The 20,231-nt window shown below is 42.4% G+C and overlaps 1 protein-coding gene across 2 annotated transcripts; it reads right to left on the bottom strand.

Moving 5' to 3' along the window:
- Positions 1-1,747: 1,747 nt before the first annotated feature.
- sntb1 (syntrophin, basic 1) lies at positions 1,748-18,654 on the bottom strand. 2 transcript variants are annotated; one of them, XM_062464854.1, is made up of 7 exons: positions 17,651-18,654; positions 11,907-12,123; positions 9,213-9,420; positions 7,175-7,311; positions 5,296-5,492; positions 3,065-3,297; positions 1,748-2,420 (listed from the first exon to the last, which is right to left on the bottom strand). In XM_062464854.1, the coding sequence occupies exons 1-7, from the start codon at positions 18,174-18,176 to the stop codon at positions 2,331-2,333; spliced, it is 1,608 nt and encodes a 535-aa protein (XP_062320838.1). In that variant the 5' UTR covers positions 18,177-18,654; the 3' UTR covers positions 1,748-2,330. The 2 variants fall into 2 exon arrangements, with proteins under 2 accessions (XP_062320838.1, XP_062320837.1); XM_062464853.1 differs by having other exon boundaries at positions 1,748-2,423; positions 17,651-18,648.
- Positions 18,655-20,231: the final 1,577 nt, after the last annotated feature.

Raw genomic sequence — 20,231 nt, 5'->3', positions numbered from 1 at the left:
ATGTTGCCAGTAAACTACCAAATAACAACAAAAGTTGTATTGTGAATGCCTGGATTTAGTGAATCTATAGCCCAGTTGAGCCAAACTGGAGCAAGGCAAACGGTTTGCCCTTACACCCTCTGAAACCACTCCACGCTCAGCAAAAGACATGCACGTGTGTTTATACGGCACATCAACCTGGTGTGTATTGTAAGGCTTACCCTGGATATTTTATAACAACTAACCATTACGGTCAACAGACATGGTATTCAAACTGGTGTACGATTACAAAACAGCTGACATAACAGATTATTCGAAAATTTAAGGATTTGAGCTTTCATCAAAGTCCCTTGATCTCACCATGTTGGTGGAGCGTTTGTGCTGTGCCATCTCGACACATCTTTTGCACACACATTCACACAGTTAAATGCACACACCATCTCTTTTATCACTTGGTTTCCATGCCCAGGAAGGGTAGAGGGAGGTGAAAAAGGTGGACTGGGGGGGTGCTGGAGGGTTTGAGGGGTAATGTTGGGACTTGGCAGCCAGAAACATTCCTGCCCAACATAGGGCTATTGTTATCCATTTGAGAAAAAGAAGGAAGAAGGATGGGAACTAGGGGTCTGGACACTAGATGGCTCATGCTGGAATGTCATGAAAGACCAACGTGCAATCATGCTGGCTGGGATTTTTCTTCTGTGACTGTACAATTCTGGTTGGTTATCATACAATTCATTGTTTGTTAATTGGTGAGGGACTATACGTATGTCATAGGTTTACAAATTTGTTGTAAATTGGATGTCAACATGTTACTTTCACCTTGTATTTTTAAGTAAATACCAGTGGAGATAATACCATAGTCTCTAATTATTGTGTGTTCAGTAGTGAACTACAGTATATACAGTTGCTAACTGTATTGAACCCAAGACCCTCTGAGGCTACACTTGACAATCACTTCTGGTGGAAGTGTGCAACAGCCTGTCTGAACCTGTCAGCTTGTCAGGAATGCAGTTGGAACAGTCTGAGATGAGACAAAAGGCATCTGACAGAGTTGCCAAGCACCCTCCTCAACCAAACCCATACAGTCAGAAACACACACACAAACATGCACACAGACACCATGTACCCAGGCTTTCGTGGGGGCCCTCAGCGTCCAACAAAGACCATGCTAATTGCTGATTGGAATTCCTACAGACCTCTCTTGATTTAGAACTTTGACATTCCCAGTCTTTCAATGCCACTGTGTGTGTGTGTGTGTGTGTGTGTGTGTGTGTGTGTGTGTGTGTGTGAATGGCCCCTTCTGAATTATGGCTCTGAGCTATGGACAGGGCCTCTCTTACACTCAACAATAGTTTGTGTGGCTGATACTTTCTCATTGTTCAGACCTGGGCATGTAAACACACTGTTGTAGCCAAGAGAGATGGATGTGTGTGTTTGAGTGTATACGTGTAGGCATTTTGCAACTTGCCAAATTTAACTCTTTGTTTGAAGGCGACCAATGCTTTTTGGGGAAGGTGTTCAATAAAGCCATAGGCAGCTTAAGAGCACTTATGAGTTTTGGATGGCTTCAAAAGAATTCATTCCACTTGTCTCTCAACAACGGAGAATAATGAACTGCTGCCACTGCAGACTCTTGAAAATGTGTCAGTGTTTACTTGGTGTTTTCAAGGTCTGTTGTTGGTTTGTTGGTGGGGCTTTGTGCCTTATGAATGTTGTGATGTTTCCATCTATTAAGACGATACTTCAATGACACACAGACAAACCAATACAAATTTTAAATATGTATTTATGTGCATTAACCAAGGTTAAAACTAAACCTTTACTAAACCTATACTTCTGCATCATAGCTGCCAAAGGCATCAGACAATTACACATTTCAAGCAGCCTTTTACAACACGCTAAATCTTCAGATTTGAACAGTAAGTGCTGAATTAACAAAAAAATGTAGAATTAGAATTGGATGGCTGCTAAATAATACTTCCAGTATATTTAGTACCAAAACAAAAGATTAGTGTTCTTTTACAGTGTAGGATTTAAACAAAACACTTAAACTGTGTCAATGATTGTTTACGGACTCACTGTGTGTCATTTCATTGGTGATGCATGTGTTTCTACAGATAAACAACTGAAGCTGTTGGACGAGTGACAAGGACTGTAGGGCTAAGACTTTGCCGTTGGATCCAATGTACCAGACAAACTCAATCAAGCACAGATTCCAAACCATAAGTCTGATACAGACCCAGTGTCTAGGCGGGGTTGTCTGTTCTCCTCTATCCCTTCTTTCTGTTCTTCTCCCTCTCTCCATTCTTCTTTGATCCAGGTCTGGTCTGCCCCCCCCCCCCCCCCCCCCCTCAGGCTACCAGGCCGAGCCTGGCGATCTTGGCGGACAGGAAGGAGTGTAGGATGAAGACAATGGGTTTCGGGCATGAGTGGAGGTCCAGCTGCTGGAGAGTTCAGAGTGAAAACATTACAGGATTACATCAGTGCATGTAACACCTTGGAATTCTTCATAGATAAATAAAGAGAGCTAGTTGTTGTCTTTCCATTTACTTGGTTGAGCGGGTTGGCCAGACACATATTAGACCTGTGTCTGATCAAGCCAAATCCTAAACACAAACAGGATAATCATCTAAACTCATTACAAGCAATTCAATTTCATTGAATTGAATTATATGTGTGGTTGGTTCTGCTGTGCACCACTACGTTAACAGGGTACTGGTGAACGTCCCAACTTGGCTACTTGGCCAACCACTACTTGGTTGTGCTCACATGTCACATAGGAACAAGGCTGTTTTATGTGCACAGCGACCAGCTGAGCAGGATCTGAATACAACCATGAATCATATCCTGCCTAAGTAACCTATAGGGGATTATGTCCGTGGAAAATGTGAAGTTCCACTGTTTGCATGTAGTAGCTAGAGCACTTTTCACAAAACATGAGTCATAGAGTTTTCCACAGTAATAATTGAAACAACGTGTTTCTGCTCCTCTGTTTCATACAGCACATGTACATGTGGCATGATTCCATTTGTGAGCTAGATAATTAAGAACCACTGATATACTCATTTGATCGACCCACACTCACAATTTCCCCCTCTTTCCCTCCAAAGTCCAGGAAGAGCATCCTGACTCCGTCGTCGGAGGACATCTTGAGCTTCTCGAAGGGGTAGCTCAGGAGGGGTGGGATCTGGCTGCTGTCCCCCGGGAGCCCCTGGTCTACCTGGTCCTCCCCGGGGTCCTGCTGGAGCTCGGCCAGCACGGAGAAGCCCTGCTCATAGTGGATAACCAGACGACACTCCCTCCCCTGGTACATGCAGCCTGGGCAGTGGACAGACGGCAAAACAGTGGGAATCGTCATCACAAAGCAGAAACCTCATGAGGATGAAAGAGTTAAGGAATGATTCGATAATCGGCGGGCGAGTAAGCAGGTGAATGAAAGAACAAACTAGAAAAAGACTGAACAAACAAATATGCGTGCGATTCTCGATTGCAGCAGGGCTGTACAATCCTAAAACAATGTTCCCACAATGTAAATATCAAGTCGTCACAAGGCACGTGTGTTCCTTCCTGTACCAGACGTGGTTGTGTTACAGTTCGACAATCGACACACGTGACTTGTAAATAACATCCCAATTTACAGTAGGCCTACACTAAGTGTTGAGTCATCGACTCTTCAACTATGTTGAGTTCAAATACAGTATCCCTTCCAGTCCATGTCTTTAAAGAATGCTCTCTCTCACCTCTCAAGGGTATCCAATATCCCTATTGCCATGCTTTCAATTACCACCTCAGCACAGCTCATCTGACAATATCTCTGTTGCTGAAAGGAGGATTTACCATCTCCATTCTCTGGATGTCAACACACTACTTTTGCAACTACTTAACGTTTGTCCTGGTAAAGCTCAGCAAATCACTCCCATGGCTGTGTAGTAGCGCGGCTTACTGTTTGCACCTCTTCCTTCTCGTCCAAAGTCTTTTGTCCAAAGCCAAGCCAGACCGCAGAGCTGATAACAGGCACAATGCTGCTTCGGACGACTTTGTCTTCTGTGTGTGTGTGTTTGTGCGCGCGTGTGTGTCTGCACGTGTGAGGGTGTGTGTGTGTGTGTGAGTGAGAGATAGTTTTAGACTATTTTCTCTCACTAAGAACTTACAGACGGCTGAAGGGCACAATCTAAATAAAAGATTGGGAGTCTTTTCCCAAACAAGAAGTTTATGACAGGTTCCAGGTCATACGTTTTGTTTTTGTTGAGAGTCACAATATGGATATCCTACCCTAGTCTCTGGTGCCTGTCATCCTGGTCCCTACCTGGTCCATCCCACCAGAGGGGCATCACACACAGGCACTTTCAGCCTAGAACAAAGAGCCTTCTTTCAGCCTCGTTCGACAGCTAGAGAGGGGGGCACAGACCTCCTCCAGCTAGGAGGATCAGGTTGGGTTGCTATGACGACCAGACTCCCTAAAAAGATTATTTACGGGCAGAAACTTATAGTTCTTTAATCCGAGCTCACCTCAAAAGCCTTGTCTCAAATCACCTTCACTGGCTCTAGTTAGAATAAAACACTGTTTACCTAGGCAACTGATTGTTTGTACAGCACTGTATGTGATGGAATTATGGGCCTAGTTGGGCCAATCATTTTAATAAACATATAAGACTGGTCTGACAAAAGAGATTGATTATTGAAAGATTGTGATTATTAAAACTGGGGAGAAATTCTGGAATATCATTTAAACAGGAATATCAGTATGTCATTACCAGAGGGGGATACAAAGAAAGGTTGGTTGGAGGGAAGAAACAGAGCACATAAACCGAAATAAATAAGGAAATACTCTGAAAAATTGGGGGAGGGGAGAGAAAGAAAGAGAGATTGTGTACAATAGTGTGTTTATAGTGAGGAGAAAGGACCCTGAGGGGGATAAACTAGAGGAGTTCCCAGGCCAGTTGGTTTACCAGAGCCCAGTGCCCACCACTGACACACACACTGGCATTCCATTCTAAAAATACACCTTCTTTGTCAATGTTTCCCTTATGGTAGAGAAAGCACCAATGTCCACTTTTTTACCTCAGAGAATGGGACTGGGAATCCCTGTTCTCTTGTGACCTAACCCCGCTAAAGAAAATGATAGGTATGTACTGCCGGTTGTTGAATGAATGTGACTTCAAAGACAGTGGCCTTGCCTCATTTACTGTGAAGAATGTGTATACAGCGAATGCGTTTGTGTACGTGCCTATGTGTGTGTCTGTGTGTGTGCGTGTGTATGTGTGTGTCTGTGTGGGTGTGTGCTGCACAGGTCACATATATTTGAGGAAGACCTACTTGTTGTGACTTCCTTGATCATCTCAGCAGAAGCGTGGCACCCTGTCACAATGTGCCTGGTCCACAGAGATAGGTCCTTGCAGGTCTCCGCCCTGAAGAGGTGAGCCTCAATGCCCAGCCTGGTCCCCGTTCGCGTAGCAAAAGACAGCTCCAGACCTGGCTGGGGGGAGCCTCGGTCTGGGCCGGAGTGGACCAGCCTGAGAACACACATACAGAGTCACACTGTAAGACATCATATCTCAAGTTTAAAGACGTCAATATGGTCAACTGTAGCGGCGTTGTGTGTTAGCCAACCATGTAACGAACGAGGTGTTGCCGTTCGTGATACCGCATAGATAGCAAGAGGTTTGTGTACTGTGTTTCTTATTACATTAGCCTGCCGTGTGGCAGGGCTGTGTGTATTACTGTAACTGCGTAGCTACTGGCATTAGACTATGTTGTAGGTATTGATATTAGATGTAATTGACAACTGAAGTACAGTGTACAAGCAGTAGGCACATTTGTTAATTTTATTTTCTGAATGCTGGCTGGGGAAGGACTTTCCAGTTTAGTGGGCACACAATTCAAAAATTCAGAATGACTATTAAAGATGTCTTTAGGAGGCCGTCATTCATTTTGGTGTATATCTCTTTCAGTCACTTTATGACTCATTGCAATTCTACAACATAACAGAACTGAAAAGAAGATCTACAGTCAAGAAAAACAGAACTGTCCACTCATTAGAGAAGAGCCTGGCTATTGTTGAGTTTTGCTAGCCATCTTCCTTGTATCTTTACCTCTCACACGCAAACATGTTAGTCTTTGTCAGGCAAACCAAACTAGTGTCTCTTATATACAGTACCGCCGCTCCCATAACGCGCACTACGCGCTGTGCGTAGGGCACCAAGTCCTGAGGGGGCACCAAAGAATTGCCAACGCAAAAATCATCATAGTACTTATAATTATAATGCCGATATTATATCAGTATATAAATATTAGGCACTTTTTAGGCATGTATATCACAAAACAGGCAGAACAAGAGATATATTTAATTGCTCAAAAAAAGTTACGATGGTACTGTCCTATCTCAGTGGCCTGACGAACTTTGACAGTATGGTCTACTTTTCGAAAATGGCCTCAAAAAGACAAGAGGAGTCAGGGGCAGAAATAAGAAAGAGAAAGAAACTGCGAAATGATGCCCGTGCATCACTTTCAGGTAAGTCCATGTTTAATCATTGTTAAATACGGAAAATGTGCTGCTAATTTAATGGTTAGCCTAAGCATACACCTCGAACTAGTCGACGTTATTGCTAATGTTAGCACATTCAAATATGTTAGGTGCAAGCTAAATTGAGATTTTACTGTTAAACATTATCTATGCATTTTACAAGTAACTGAAGCCAGCTAGCTGTTACTTTACTTTACATTCTATGATGCTTTAGAAACGTAAGGGTGGGGCTGAAGCATTAAGAGACAAAAATACATCACCTTCACTAGACAAGGTTTTACCAATTGAAAAACGGCTGTTTATTTTACATGAAGCTCCAAAACTATTTTGCGCTCAAATAAAGGCCAACATTTTTCGCTCGCTCGCGCGTGTTGCGCGCTCGCATTACGTTGGGAACTCCGTAACTAGCATCACATCAAACACAGAATGTGGATGCATTGCCAGGGCAGCTGTGGTGGCAAAAAGTTAAACTGGCAAAAACAATCGTTTTTTTTAGGGGGGGGGGGGGGGGCATCATAAAGGAATTATGCTTAGGGCACCAAAATGGCTAGCAGCGGCACTGCTTATATATATATCTTATATATCTTATATCATTAGTTATTTAGCATGTTAGCTTTACTCCTCACATCCACAGACTATCAGGGAAAGGAGTGTATTAGCATTTTAGCCTACCGTGTAGCTAGCAGGGGGTAGGCGTGTGTAGGGCTATGCCAGGCCTCCTTCATCCTGGGAAGGCTGTCATAGAGGAGCAGATCCTTCTCTGTCACCACCACCAGTACTGGCTTCCAACGCTGCTTTTCACTCTCGGTCTGCAACACACACACACACACCAGATTTATGTTATTCTAGAGGGTACACAAACCTTGGTAGACAGTTTGGGTCTGGGAATCAAATATGCTTAGTTGTGTTCCTATATGTATTTCCTCAGCCATCAAATAAAAACAGCAAATTAACTTTCTTAAAAGACTGCCCACTAACCCGGGTAGGTTTTAAAGTTTGTGAGCAAAGACACAGGGTGCATATCTCTAAGGCAGCTTTGATTGCATTCTGGCCAATAATGCCACCTTATTCGCTAAAGGCATTGTGTTGTAATGAAAAGAGACTTTCCCAGTACATTTTTTCCACAAAAGATGAAATTGGACTCTAAACATAGACAATAACAATGCAAGGCTCGCTCTTTTGTGTTTGTTGTTCACTGAGTTGGAAGTAGATTTATAATGAAGTGTGGTAAAGCTGTGCAGATGTACTACCTTAGAGACATGATCAACTTTAGATGGCTCCTCAAAGGCTGTCTAGACAGAGAGCTAGTGAGTATTGTTCAGCAACAGCAGTATTGGTAAATGTATAGTGATCCAATTAGGAAAAAACTTTTGACTCTGAACCTAAATTGAACTCCAAATACAACACAGGCTTGCACGAAATAATATACCTAGCATAACAATTCTCATTATAAAAGCTTAGCTGTAGCTCAATCCATGGAATCATAAGCCTATTGGTTCTCTTTGAAGTTCCTAGTCAGCTATGAGCACGAAGCTTTAGGTGTGCATAGCCCTGTAACATCATAGCCATACATTGCCATGCTACATACAAATCAAGAAACATGTTAACACACAGGCATGTTTACACACACTCACACATGCACGCACACATATACACTACCACATGGTAGTGAGAAGTAGCAGGGAAGCTGAAACGACTGGTCTATAAGGAACGGGAATGCACAATCTCCTAGAACTAGTCTTAAAACTTCAGTTACAGAGAGCCAACCGGAGGCATGTATAGTAAATGACTCCTCTGCTCTTTGGCTGCTGGGTCATCTCTCATCACCAAGCAGAGCTTTTAAACGTCTGCTCACCATCCTACAGCTAAAATGGAGACTCTGGCAGGGTGGTACTCCCTACCCCCCACCTCCTCCCAGCCACAAACGAGGCCTTGTTGAAAGCTTTCACTTCACAGCAACTCGGCCGGCAACGCTGGCCAGGCCACCCCCACGACTGAAGAGCTCCTGGCCTCTGGCTCTCATAATTATTCATCAGGACAGTAGCTGGGAGGAGCAGGGCTGGAAGCGGACGGCACAAGGCAGGTCGGTAATAAGAGACGCTAAGCTAAGAGAGACAGAGCCTCATTAGAAAACCCTGGGAAGTGCGGTGAAGCTCCTTCACAGCCCGCTGAAGGCCCCGTCCGGCAGAAGAGCCCTGTACATCCCTGGCTGCCCTTCCAGCCCAACTTGGCTAATGAGAGAGTGATGAAAAGAGGATTTAGAGGGTAGGGGGAAAAAATGCCACCGATCATGCTGAGAACACACGTTGGATCAATAGCTACTGGAAGGGTGCTGGACTGGATGCTTCCAGAGAGAAACCTTGGCAGGCCAAGTGCCAAGTCAGAAGTTCCAAAGACTGTCTGCCTACCATGTGAATCTTAAGTTATTGTGGATTTGAGATTGGTTGAAGTAGGAAATCTTGTCAAGGGTTTGGCTGTCTCACTACAGTGCTCCTTCCTCATTTATTTAAAGGCTGATATGACAAGGAGAGGGATACAGGGAGTTTCAGTGGTTTCTGGAGGGAGAAGGGTGCACAGCTTTGAGAAAAAGCCTGGCACAGGAACATCAGCACTAATCATTAGACTGAAGCACACTTGTGTTGAAAAAGCAATCATCTTTGGTGGATTTGATTATATTCAGTATGGAGACACCCAAACAGGCAATGCCTACCTTCTCAGCCAGCCAACCCAAGTGTCGGATTTCACGACTCCCGGCGATGCCCGTCCTGCCTGTGTGCCCCTTGACCTCTGTGATGACCTTGGTTGCCAGGTTTGCAGTGGTTGAGTGCATGACAGAGAACCAGGCCTGGGCAGAGTTGGTGTCGGTGCACCTCAGCACCACCGTGTGCCTGGCATCAGGAGAATGCAGCTCCACCTGCCTGGGACACACAGACGTGTTTGGGTCACCACACACACACACACTATAATATGCCTGAAAATAGATGAACACACAGATAGCTTAAAAGGACTGACTGTACAGTCCGATGCAATCCCTGAAGACATACAATCTCAAGCATGTACAGTAAATGCCTGTCGAACATGATGAGGGATTTTTTTTTAACTTGAAACCTCGAGTCAACATTGATTTCGTAATTGCTTGAAAGGATTTCCAGGTTGGATACAATCCATTTTCACCTCAGACCCTTTGACTCTTTGAATGATTGAGATACTGTTGGTTGATGGTTATCCTGTTGATAGGGAGACCTGGAATAACCATCCTTTAGATTAACTCCAGGTGCTCCCCGATGTTAAAAATAGCAGCCTTGAGATTTAGTAGCAGAAGCGGCCAGATGTAGTTTGGCTCTGGAGTGTTTGCACAAGGCGCAGACTGAGAGGTTCCTGGAAGGGCCCCAAGGAGCTCTCCACCTTCCATCTCCTTCCCCTCCCCCATCGTCCAGTCCCTCTCTCTCCTACTCTCCCCCTCCTGTCCTGCTTCTCTGCCCTTTACCACTCCTCCTCCTCGACTCCATCCCCCCTTCCCCCCTCCCCTTCAAACCCTAACTGCAGACCTGGGAGGGGGCTCCAATATGGGAACACTCATGACTAGTAACGTTGAGTTTATGGTGCCTGAATTAGAACAAGGAGCATAAAAATCCCTTACTGCCCTTTCTGGTCATCGACTATATATGTGTGTGTGTTTGTGTGTGTGTGTGTGTGTGTGTGTGTGTGTGTGTGTGTGTGTGTGTGCGTGCGTGTGTGTGTGTGTGTGTGAGTGTGTGTGTGTGTGTGTGTGCGTGCGTGCGTATGTCTGTCTGTCTGTATGTGTGATTACTTTCTCCTAAATTTTCAATTGAGGAATTACAATATCTGAAGTAGATTCAAAGTAGGCTGATTTAGTCTTCATAATAGTGACAGACCTAAACAGACTTGTGTTCCAGTCTGATATACTGTATATTTTCTTATTAAGAACACATAATTATATCAGTGTTCACAAGTTATATGTTTAGTGCCATCAGTGGCTGATGAGTTCAACAGAATGTATATATAGCCCAGTCTAAACAAGATGGGACACTATACCCTGACTGACACATACAATAGAGTACTGTATAGGACGGAGATAGCAGGGGGTAGGCTGTAAACCTCAAGGAGAGAAGGTGCTTCTCTCCTCTCCTGTTCTCTTGTCTCCTGTTCACCCTATACTCCTCTTCCCACTACCTTATCTCATCCTCTCTCCTTTCCTCCTCTCTCCTTTCTTTACATTTATTCATTTAGCAGACGCTTTATCCAAAGCGACTTCTTTAACCTAAGGTCGTAAGTATACGACTGCAGATACAGCAGTAATAATGTGTTGTAGCAACAAATAACTAAACAGAAACATTTTGTTTTAAAAAGTCTTGTAAATGTGCCTCTCATTAAACAGGTTGCAGTGGAGGCCATTTTAGTGATGACATTTCTGTTCATGATGTGGTTAAACCGAGCTCTGGGCCACACTTTTATATATTGAATTTTTACAAATGAAAGTTCACCCTTGCAAAACGGTATTAAAATGTACGTGAGGGGACATGAAGGAACTGAGGCATCAACATAAATATTTTTGTCGCATGTTAGCTGAAGATTCTAACAAAGAGCTCCTCAGTGATTCCCTCTGGGACCAAAATCACTTTAGGTTTGGGGCCGGGTTTTAAGCAGCCCTACAACGTGGGCAAACTCCAAAATCATTGTAAACGTGGACTTTGAAGTTGTCCTATTTAGCTTTGAAGTGAGAAAGGTTGACCTACTGAAAAGCGCAAGAGACTTCAAACATAGATGAGCAAAGGAGTAGAGCGAAAGAGGGAGACACTAGATGACATATTCAGGACTCAAGCTGTGCTTTAATGATTGTCAAATTTGCAGACAATTATACACAGCAGATTCACCTTGTGAATAGAGCCACCCCCCCCCACCCCCGCTGCTATTTATAAAGCTGAGTAACTAGGAAATTATGAAGAATTATCTAATCTTTGCCACAAATGTCTCACTATGAAAACAATTCCAAAAACAGGCCAATCTCGACACGTCACGGACATTAATCATGTCAACGGAAAAGCCAGAGACAAAAAAAGAACTTCTTCGCTTCATCTCAATGTATTGTGCAGCATAAAATCTGAGTTAGAGTTAATTAAGTTATGTATCTCTCTCTCATTCTCTCTCTCTGTTTCTATTCCTCTCTCCTCTCTCCCCACCCCCTCCATAAACAGTGAACTTGAGTAGTGAGTATCGTGAGTATATCCCGACAGGGACTTGCGAGGGTTTTTACAGTAAGCAGCCAAGTGAGTGGTTCAGCAATGCTGACGGAGGAAGAAACAAGAGTCGGCAGAAGAGATACAGTTGCAGAGGACCAACAAAGGGCATACAGTACAAACCAGGATTAAGATATGTATTTTACCTGTTCTCTGGGTCAGGGGCGGCCATCCCCCGGGTGATGTAGCACATCTTTAGAGGGATGTACCTTCGGTCCCCTTGCAAGGACATTGTTGGGGTGCAGGGGGAGTCGCTGGGAGGGCTGCCCAGGCGTGGGGACTCTGGTGGGGGGGTCTCCCACCCGATCTCTGACACGGGGGACCCCTTCTTCACGTATGGGGTGGCTTCACGCATGTACTTCACTGCAACAACAAAAAGGCTTTGTTCTTTAGTGAATTATATGACAGAGGTTGTCTGGTTGGGGTTCTTGGTTTTGAGTTTGTGTCTGCTGTGTGTGTCTTTTTTTGAGTTTGTGTGTATTGTGTTATCAGGTTTTCTTTAGTTTGAGAAGATATTGGGACTCAATGCCACCACTGTTAAGCTTCGTAGCATCCTATAAATCGCCCTATGGGAACACATTCAGGTGTAGGATTTGATCCTAAAACCTTATAGGAAGGCTGTGATCTTGGCTGAAAGCCTTAGAGCCAGCCTCTACAGAGGTTGTCTGGTTGGGGTGCTTGGTTTTGAGTTTGTGTCTGCTGTGTGTGTGTTTTTTTTGAGTTTGTGTGTATTGTGTTATCAGGTTTTCTTTAGTTTGAGAAGATATTGGGACTCAATGCCACCACTGTTAAGCTTCATAGCATCCTATAAATCGCCCTATGGGAACACATCCAGGTGTAGGATTTGATCCTAAAACCTTAGAGGAAGGCAGTGATCTTGGCTGAAAGCCTTAGAGCCAATTAGCAATATTCCATATGACAGACCTAATCTGTCCTTAGCGCAAGGCTTTGACCATGTGATACTTCCTTCAAGGTATTCACACGAGTTTATGAATGCACTGCATTAACCATATGAAAAAACACAATGCAAAACAAAACAAGAACTAACAGAATGCACCCCATAGCTATGGTGGTAGTAGTGTTCCTTATAGTCCATACAGATCATTCATACCCTTATACCTATAGGGATGCAATAATTATAGATTTTGATGGTACGATTATAGTCTGAGGAATATCACGGTTTCACGATTATTATGCATTAATTTATTTCACAACATTAGGGATTTATAAAATGACATGAACATTCTTAAATGTGAGGTTTTATTGTACATTTCTTTGGTGGCTTTTGTTTTTAACAGTTGCTGCCTTTAGAAATCATAGTTACCAAATAATACAGTACCAAATAACTAAAACATAATGACAACCGTAAATTAATGAATGAAACTACTTTTGTAGGTGCACTTCACAGGAGTAAATCCTGGTGCGTAGCTGAGATGAGTAGCCTAAAATAATAACGCGGATTAGGCTAATTTTCGTAGCCTACAGTGCAGTGCAATATAGTGTGTGTGCCTGCAACAAAACTTAAGGTTGTGTTAAAAACGATACACAATAATAACATTAATTACATTCTATACTTTAAAGCCTGTATTTGCAAATTAACAAACAAAAAACAAGAAATGTACCGTATGCTGATGGAAAGTAGGTACACTATAAACACACGCGATGATAAATCATATACTATCAGATAGCAACAGGAGAAAACTCTGGATTAATTTTATTCACTGTGCAACTGTTCATAGAAAAATAATGTACCATAATGTCCCTTTCTTAGAGTGAGAACACTCAGTCGGCCTTTAAGATTAGCCTACAAAACCGAGACATTATTAATCGCGGTTAATAGTAAAATTGGTTAATCGCTGCATACCTACTCATACATCAATTATTCTCACTGATAGGGTGTGATGTCTGTTCAAGTATTTATTCTGGAAAAAAATCTATATAGGCTAGTCAGTCAGAAAACTCATCATCCACTGTAGCACAGGACATGGCTTACTGCGTGACTGGACAGGAAACTTACAGTGTCTTTTTATTTCTCTGTGTCTCTCTCAAATACACACAACACAAACGCACTAGTAGGTATCCACAAGTTTCATTTCACAATCATCCGTAAATGAATCACCATCCTGTGACCTCTTTGTACCAAATTGAACTTAGGTTTCAGACAGTTTTTGTAAAAAAACATACATGTCCAATGACTTTCACACCAAAACAAATCCATATACATACAGTATATTTGTTTCGCAAACAATTATGTGAAAATGGTGGATTTTGCATTTATCAATGAAACACAAATCGGTAAAAGGCACTTTATTTTAAAGTGTAGTTTAAAAGGCTACTGTACACGGCATAATTACTGAAAGATGTATTTTTTAATTAAAGTTTGAACTAGATCATCACTATTCCGAGAGAAAACTGGCACAATGAGGTGACCAGCCTTTTTAATCTGCTGTATATGGGCTTGCTGTGTTAGCACATCAGTCAGGCCTGTATACACAGAAGATCTGCAACCTCAATAACAGGGAATTCGGCTGCAAATTACGGGGCACTGACATCAGGCACACACACACCCACACACTCTGACATGATGTCACATCTCATCCTACAGTACTACCACACAAAGACTGTTCATAGTCACCCAATCTGAAAGTAAATGAGGTCAGGATTATCTATATTCGTAGATTTAGTATGCATGTATTGTCTTTCCTGTAAATCTGAGAAAACAGACTAGATATCATCTGGCAAACGTAACTGAAAACATGCTTTTGGCTGAAACAATACATGACATAAAGATTGACAGCCCATGATAGAAATGTACTGCTGAATCTGCAATGGCACATTATCTAGTTGGAGTGGTGTCATTGGTACATTTATCCTCAGAATGTTTCAAGGCTGAAGTCATTAAAGCAGATGGGTAGTTTTCTTTTACCTTTCTCTCTAACTCTCTCTCTGCTAAAAATAAAAAGACCTAGAGCATTTTAATATCCATGTATCATACAGTGTTGCTTTGCTCCAAGAGTTATCGCTCTGCTCTGTTCTTCTGAAGGAACGACATGGCAATAGCCTGTGATATTAATATAATGATGAGATGCAGAACTCAACCAATCCCAGTGAGGTAAACACCCAGTCACTTGCATATGTTAAATATGATTAAAAAATTGAAATGTTCCATTTCAGCAGAGGAAAAAACATTAGGGACGGGGTCCATATGTTGATGATTATCACAGTGTGTGTACATGTCCCCGGTGTAAACATATGCAGTTCTACAGTATTCCCCAACAACAGTGCCTGAATATGTTTCTCTACAGAGTCTGTTGAGTTAACTCATGATAAATGTGGAAACATATACTTCAATATACATAAAGTCTTGCTGATTACAGAATGTGAAACAAACTTTTCTACCACCTGGGAAAGTTACAGAAATTCTTCTAAAAGTGTAAGGAGGGTTTTGTTTTTGTTTTTATGTAAGACAAACACATCTTCTCACCCACACATTTCCTTCAGCTCATGTAGTGCACGTGATGTGGAAGGGACGGTCATTAGCCACACTCTGTCATCTTTATAAAACCCTTGTTCAGGGAAGCCGTTGCAGTCGAGAGTGAAACGTATTAGTGAACTTCAGCTGCTCAGATACACATTCATTGACAAATCCCAAAATTATTGCAGTAATACATTCCTTCTAAAGTACAGTATAATCCCAAACAGAGGAGCCTTTTAGAATTTTGTGTTTCCCTCTAAAATAACAGTGAACTCTCTCTCTCACATCAGGCGTATTCAATGGCCGAGCCTTTGTGCACCCCTTCTAACCAGTCACAGTCATTAGAGCTTGATAGATTTGTGAAGAATGAAACTCTTTGTCAGGGAGCACAGGGGGAAAAAGAGAGAGAAACACTCCTCATTAAATTCAGAGAGGAAAAGCAGTGAATTTGACAAGTAACCTCTGGAGGAGGAAAATAAATAAACTTCTCTAAAAATCTGTAATTGCAACACGGCCCTCTTTCTTTACGTCCTTCAGAATGGAAGCAGCGGAACAGCACAAATGACCTTTGGAAACAGAACTTCAAGATATCCTTTTCCACAACTCAAACTGTACTCAGTTAGCCTCACCTTACCTGACCTTGGAGATCCTAGAGTTAGAAATGAACACAACCATGAATCAACAACATCTTCAACATTTCAACATCCAACCATTCAAGTAAACTATACACATATCAACAAAGCATTGTTTTGTTTTTTAACGAACCCACTTCCCATGCATGAACGTCAGAGTTCCGTGGGAGTGAGAAACCACGTCCAGGCATGAACAAGCTCAAGATACGCTTGAAGGAAATAGATCTTTAATCACACCTGCTGCTTCAAGCATCTACTTGGCCAGGTGATGACAAGGCAGTGGCAACAAAAAAAAGCTATGCCACAAAGACAATGCTGGTTACCTTGAATCAGCCAGGCAAGTTGACTGAAAACATGACCCAACACTGCACTACTGCTACAGTAGTACCACCAAGCAGGAGCGGAGAGGGGTTCAATACCTTGCTTGATGACACCTAGCTGGTCCTGTCCCACCAGCAAGCGTCTGAACAGCAGCCAGATCACCACCAAACAGGCCTCACAGCCTAAAAGTTTCATAGTCAACTCACTGAGAGGTGCCCAGGTGTGGTGAGACGACTTCCTCTCATGACACACTGCCAGTCACTTACTGTCTAGCCTAAACAGGCTCTGCACCTCCCACAGACCAGCACGATGACACACAGGACAGTCAGGCCTCAATGCAAATGCAGCAGAGGTGGTTTGGTGACCACAGTGAGTAGTCTTGTCTGAGACTGGGGAGATTTGGGAAGATTTGAACTTTCCATCTGAGCCAATGTTGGCTGAAACCTAAGTTCAATTTGGTACAAAGAGGTCACAGGATGGTGATTCATTTACGGATAATTGTGAAATGAAACTTGTGGATACCTACTAGTGCGTTTGTGTTGTGTGTATTTGAGAGAGACACAGAGAAATAAAGACACTGTAAGTTTCCTGTCCAGTCACACAGTAAGCCATGTCCTGTGCTACAGTGGATGATGAGTTTTCCTTGTGTTGCAAACAGCAAAACAACTTCTGTCCTTGGGGACAGGGACTTCACGTTTCCACATCTTTTTATAACTCGGTTTTACCAGGGCTACTTGTTAAACTGAGTGTATTCCATTCTTACTAAACTGTGTGTAGGCCTATTGTCTGTTACCACTGTGCATCCCGATAACATTTCATTCAAATGGATTACCCTTACAGTCACAAACACAGAGTGTACAGATATTACGTTTTTCATCTTTACTGCTACAGTTTATGAAGAGGAGATTTCAAGGATCATAATTATACATGTTGATAGCCTCTTATCTACACGGTCTCTTAGGTCGCTGCAAGGACTTCCTCTTGCTGCGATAATCACTGAAGCTCAGAGGAAAGTCATCGTGGTGTTTATTCTTCATAAAAAGAATCTCAACGTTGATCTTTGAGCTAGTAGATATAGCTGGTGATGTGCTGTATAACTCGGGATCGTTTGAAAAATAAAAATTATATGCGCGGGTGGGATTGTGTGTACAGTTTTTCTCAAATCATAGCTCAACATTGTCAATGCAAGATTTTCTCAGAAATCTCAAGTATTCAACACCTGCAGATTTCCCGACATCATGGGATTTGGTTCTACACTTTCTATTGAGTCGCCTTGGCGGATATGCCAATGGTAATGGTTTGCAGTGTTTTTAAATCATTATTCAAATAAACTTATTTAGATGTTTTGGTATAGCATGACAAAAAAGGCTCTGAATCTAATACTTTACCCACATGTTTCTGCATACAAACCTTAAGACAAAATAGACTCACGTAGGCCTATTAAAGATAATTATTGTCTCACCTTCTAGTGTCACCTCTTTCCCAGCTCGTTTAAGCGCTTGCACCGCCTCGTCGTGCGTGGCATCCCGTAGGTTTGCCCCGTTAACCGTCAGAATAGCGTCTCCCACATACAACGCTTGAGTTTGATCCGCTGCTAGACCTTTGAAAATCTTGCTTATTAAAATAGGCATTTTATTCTCTTTACCGCCCTTGATGCTGATCCCAAGTCCCCCGACCTCTTGTTTTATGACTTGGACACATCTTTTACGGTTGGCGATCGCTTCTGGCACTTGCTCCGGTAAATCCGTGAAAGCTGTCCGCACCGCAGTTTTGGGACTGCTAGTGGGACCGGGGTGGCTTGTGTTGTTCCCGTATGACCCGTTGGTGATGCCGTTTAAGTTCACATTCTCTCCCAGATCCTCACAACTCAACGTGAGGGCTTCTTCGTTCAAGTTGACCAAAACTTTGTGCCATCGGTCCTTTACCAAAACCTCCAGAAATCCACTTTTATGCACTCTGCGCCCAGAAACCGCTGTAGCTACCGCCATCTTTGGCGCATTCTTAAAATGCCATGTGATTATTATACACTTTCACTCAGGACTTTGCCCCAGAACTTCAACAGTTCAAGAGTGTTCCGTCCCGTTCAGCTCTTTCTGGCACGTTACCACTAGTCCGCTTCAACAAGCCCCATATCCTCTTTTGGGTGGAGCAACTCCGTTGGGCAATCCCACTGTAAGCAAATAAGACATTTCTCGCGCGCTACCGTGTTAAAGTGATATTTGCAATATTTTCATGTGAATTAAAGTCGACTTTGTGAACACAGCAATACCACAATAATAAAAGCCCAATAGAGGCCAACAGCATGCTGCTCATTCAGACGTCGACGCGCAAGCAAAGGAATGCGCCCATGCTGGTTGGGACAGCTGATACTTGTAAAGAGTTTGAGGTGACCGACTTGGATCTCTCAATGTCAATATTATTCCAGGTCTATTCATTGTTTTGTGCCTACAGACATGTAGCGCATTGTTTTGACGTCAAACATTCGATGCAGCGTCTCTGTCTTTCTAGTCTGAACAACAGTAGAGTAAAATATAATGATAGCACACTAGTGTTTTAAATGGAAGAAGGGACACTCGAGCAGTATATTTGCGCCATCTTATGGTGATTGAAGAGAGACGACGGATATCTAAACTACTCCAGCATGCAAATAAACATAATGAGTTGTATACTCATGGGTTCTGATTCTGTACGGAAAACAAGACTCTAACATCAACTCAACACAAACATCAACTAACATTTTAGGCATATACTGCTATTAGGTTAATTGGTGTTCTCTCCATTCAATATGAACCGTATAGGCCTCATTGTGGCCCATAGGGTCCTCATTTACAAGAGGACCGGCTTAGTTCTTAGATATCATGCCAATTTGGTACTGTAGTCTGTTTGGCTGAACTGAAAAGTTAATTTTTTCACGGGAATAAAACACAGACAGATTCCTATTAATATCAAGTAGTGGCAATGTAAGAAATTCACATATTGAATTGGGAAACAAGCTAAATCTATCCTGGAGTCTTCAAAGTCTTTGCCCTCTCCATATCCCCTGGGTCCTTTGTACTCTCCTCCTCGTGAATTATTCAGTGATTTTCTTTCTGTTGCAGAGGTATAAATATGTGTTACTCAGCTTGTGTGTAACAATTATTAAGTAATCAGATAATTTCTCTCCACTTCTGTTGTCAAAATTGATATCAGATGACTAGCTAATTAGGAAAATGAAAATGCCCTATAGTGAATTTGTATCTGGTCATGGACTTGACACTGCTTTGCAAACTTAAAACTTCATAACAAAATGAAGGTAACACTAAAGCATTAATGATGTAGGTATACTAAGTCATATAGTAGGAAGAAATGAGAGAAATGTGAGATTCCAAGAATAAGCATTTTAGTCTAATGAGGCATCGAATGCCTTATATTTTTATATGCAAATGAAATATCAAACAAAACGTAAAATTCTTTGTTGTGGTAATGACCTAGCAAACAAACAAAAACACTGAAGTTCATTATCAATAATTCATTTAGGTAGAATGCAGTCAGGAAATATTCTTTAGCAAAAGGGTACAATCATTATACCACCTATCTACAAAGTAGTTTACCCTGAGGTAAAAAATTTAATAGTTAGGACCCCATCTCTCATCATAGGGACTAACCCCCCCCCCCTCCACCCTTCCCCTTCAGTACTCCTCTGTATCAACTGACTGTATCAACTCATATGTTTTATGAATTGTATCCATTAAGAAACACAGTACACCAACACCTTATGGACTACTCCATGATTCCACAAGGTAAATCCAGCACAGGAATCCTGGCCCACGGTGAATGATCATGTTTTTGTCATAGGAAGAAAATAAAGATTTCAAGTCAAATGTATAAGTTAAGATTGCAATAAATCTATCTGGTTTTGTTGGCCAGGCTTTATGGGTGATCCACTGTGGAACTACAATTGAGAGAGAAGAAGGATGGAGGAGAGATGTTTATTAAAAAAGAATACTGAAACATAGCTTGCCTGTTCAACAGTATCTTGGTGTTATAAAACAACAGGAAACATG

Source organism: Osmerus eperlanus, chromosome 7 (assembly GCF_963692335.1).
Source record: "Osmerus eperlanus chromosome 7, fOsmEpe2.1, whole genome shotgun sequence".
NCBI lineage: Eukaryota > Metazoa > Chordata > Actinopteri > Osmeriformes > Osmeridae > Osmerus > Osmerus eperlanus.
This window is presented reverse-complemented; position numbering and strand designations above follow the sequence as displayed.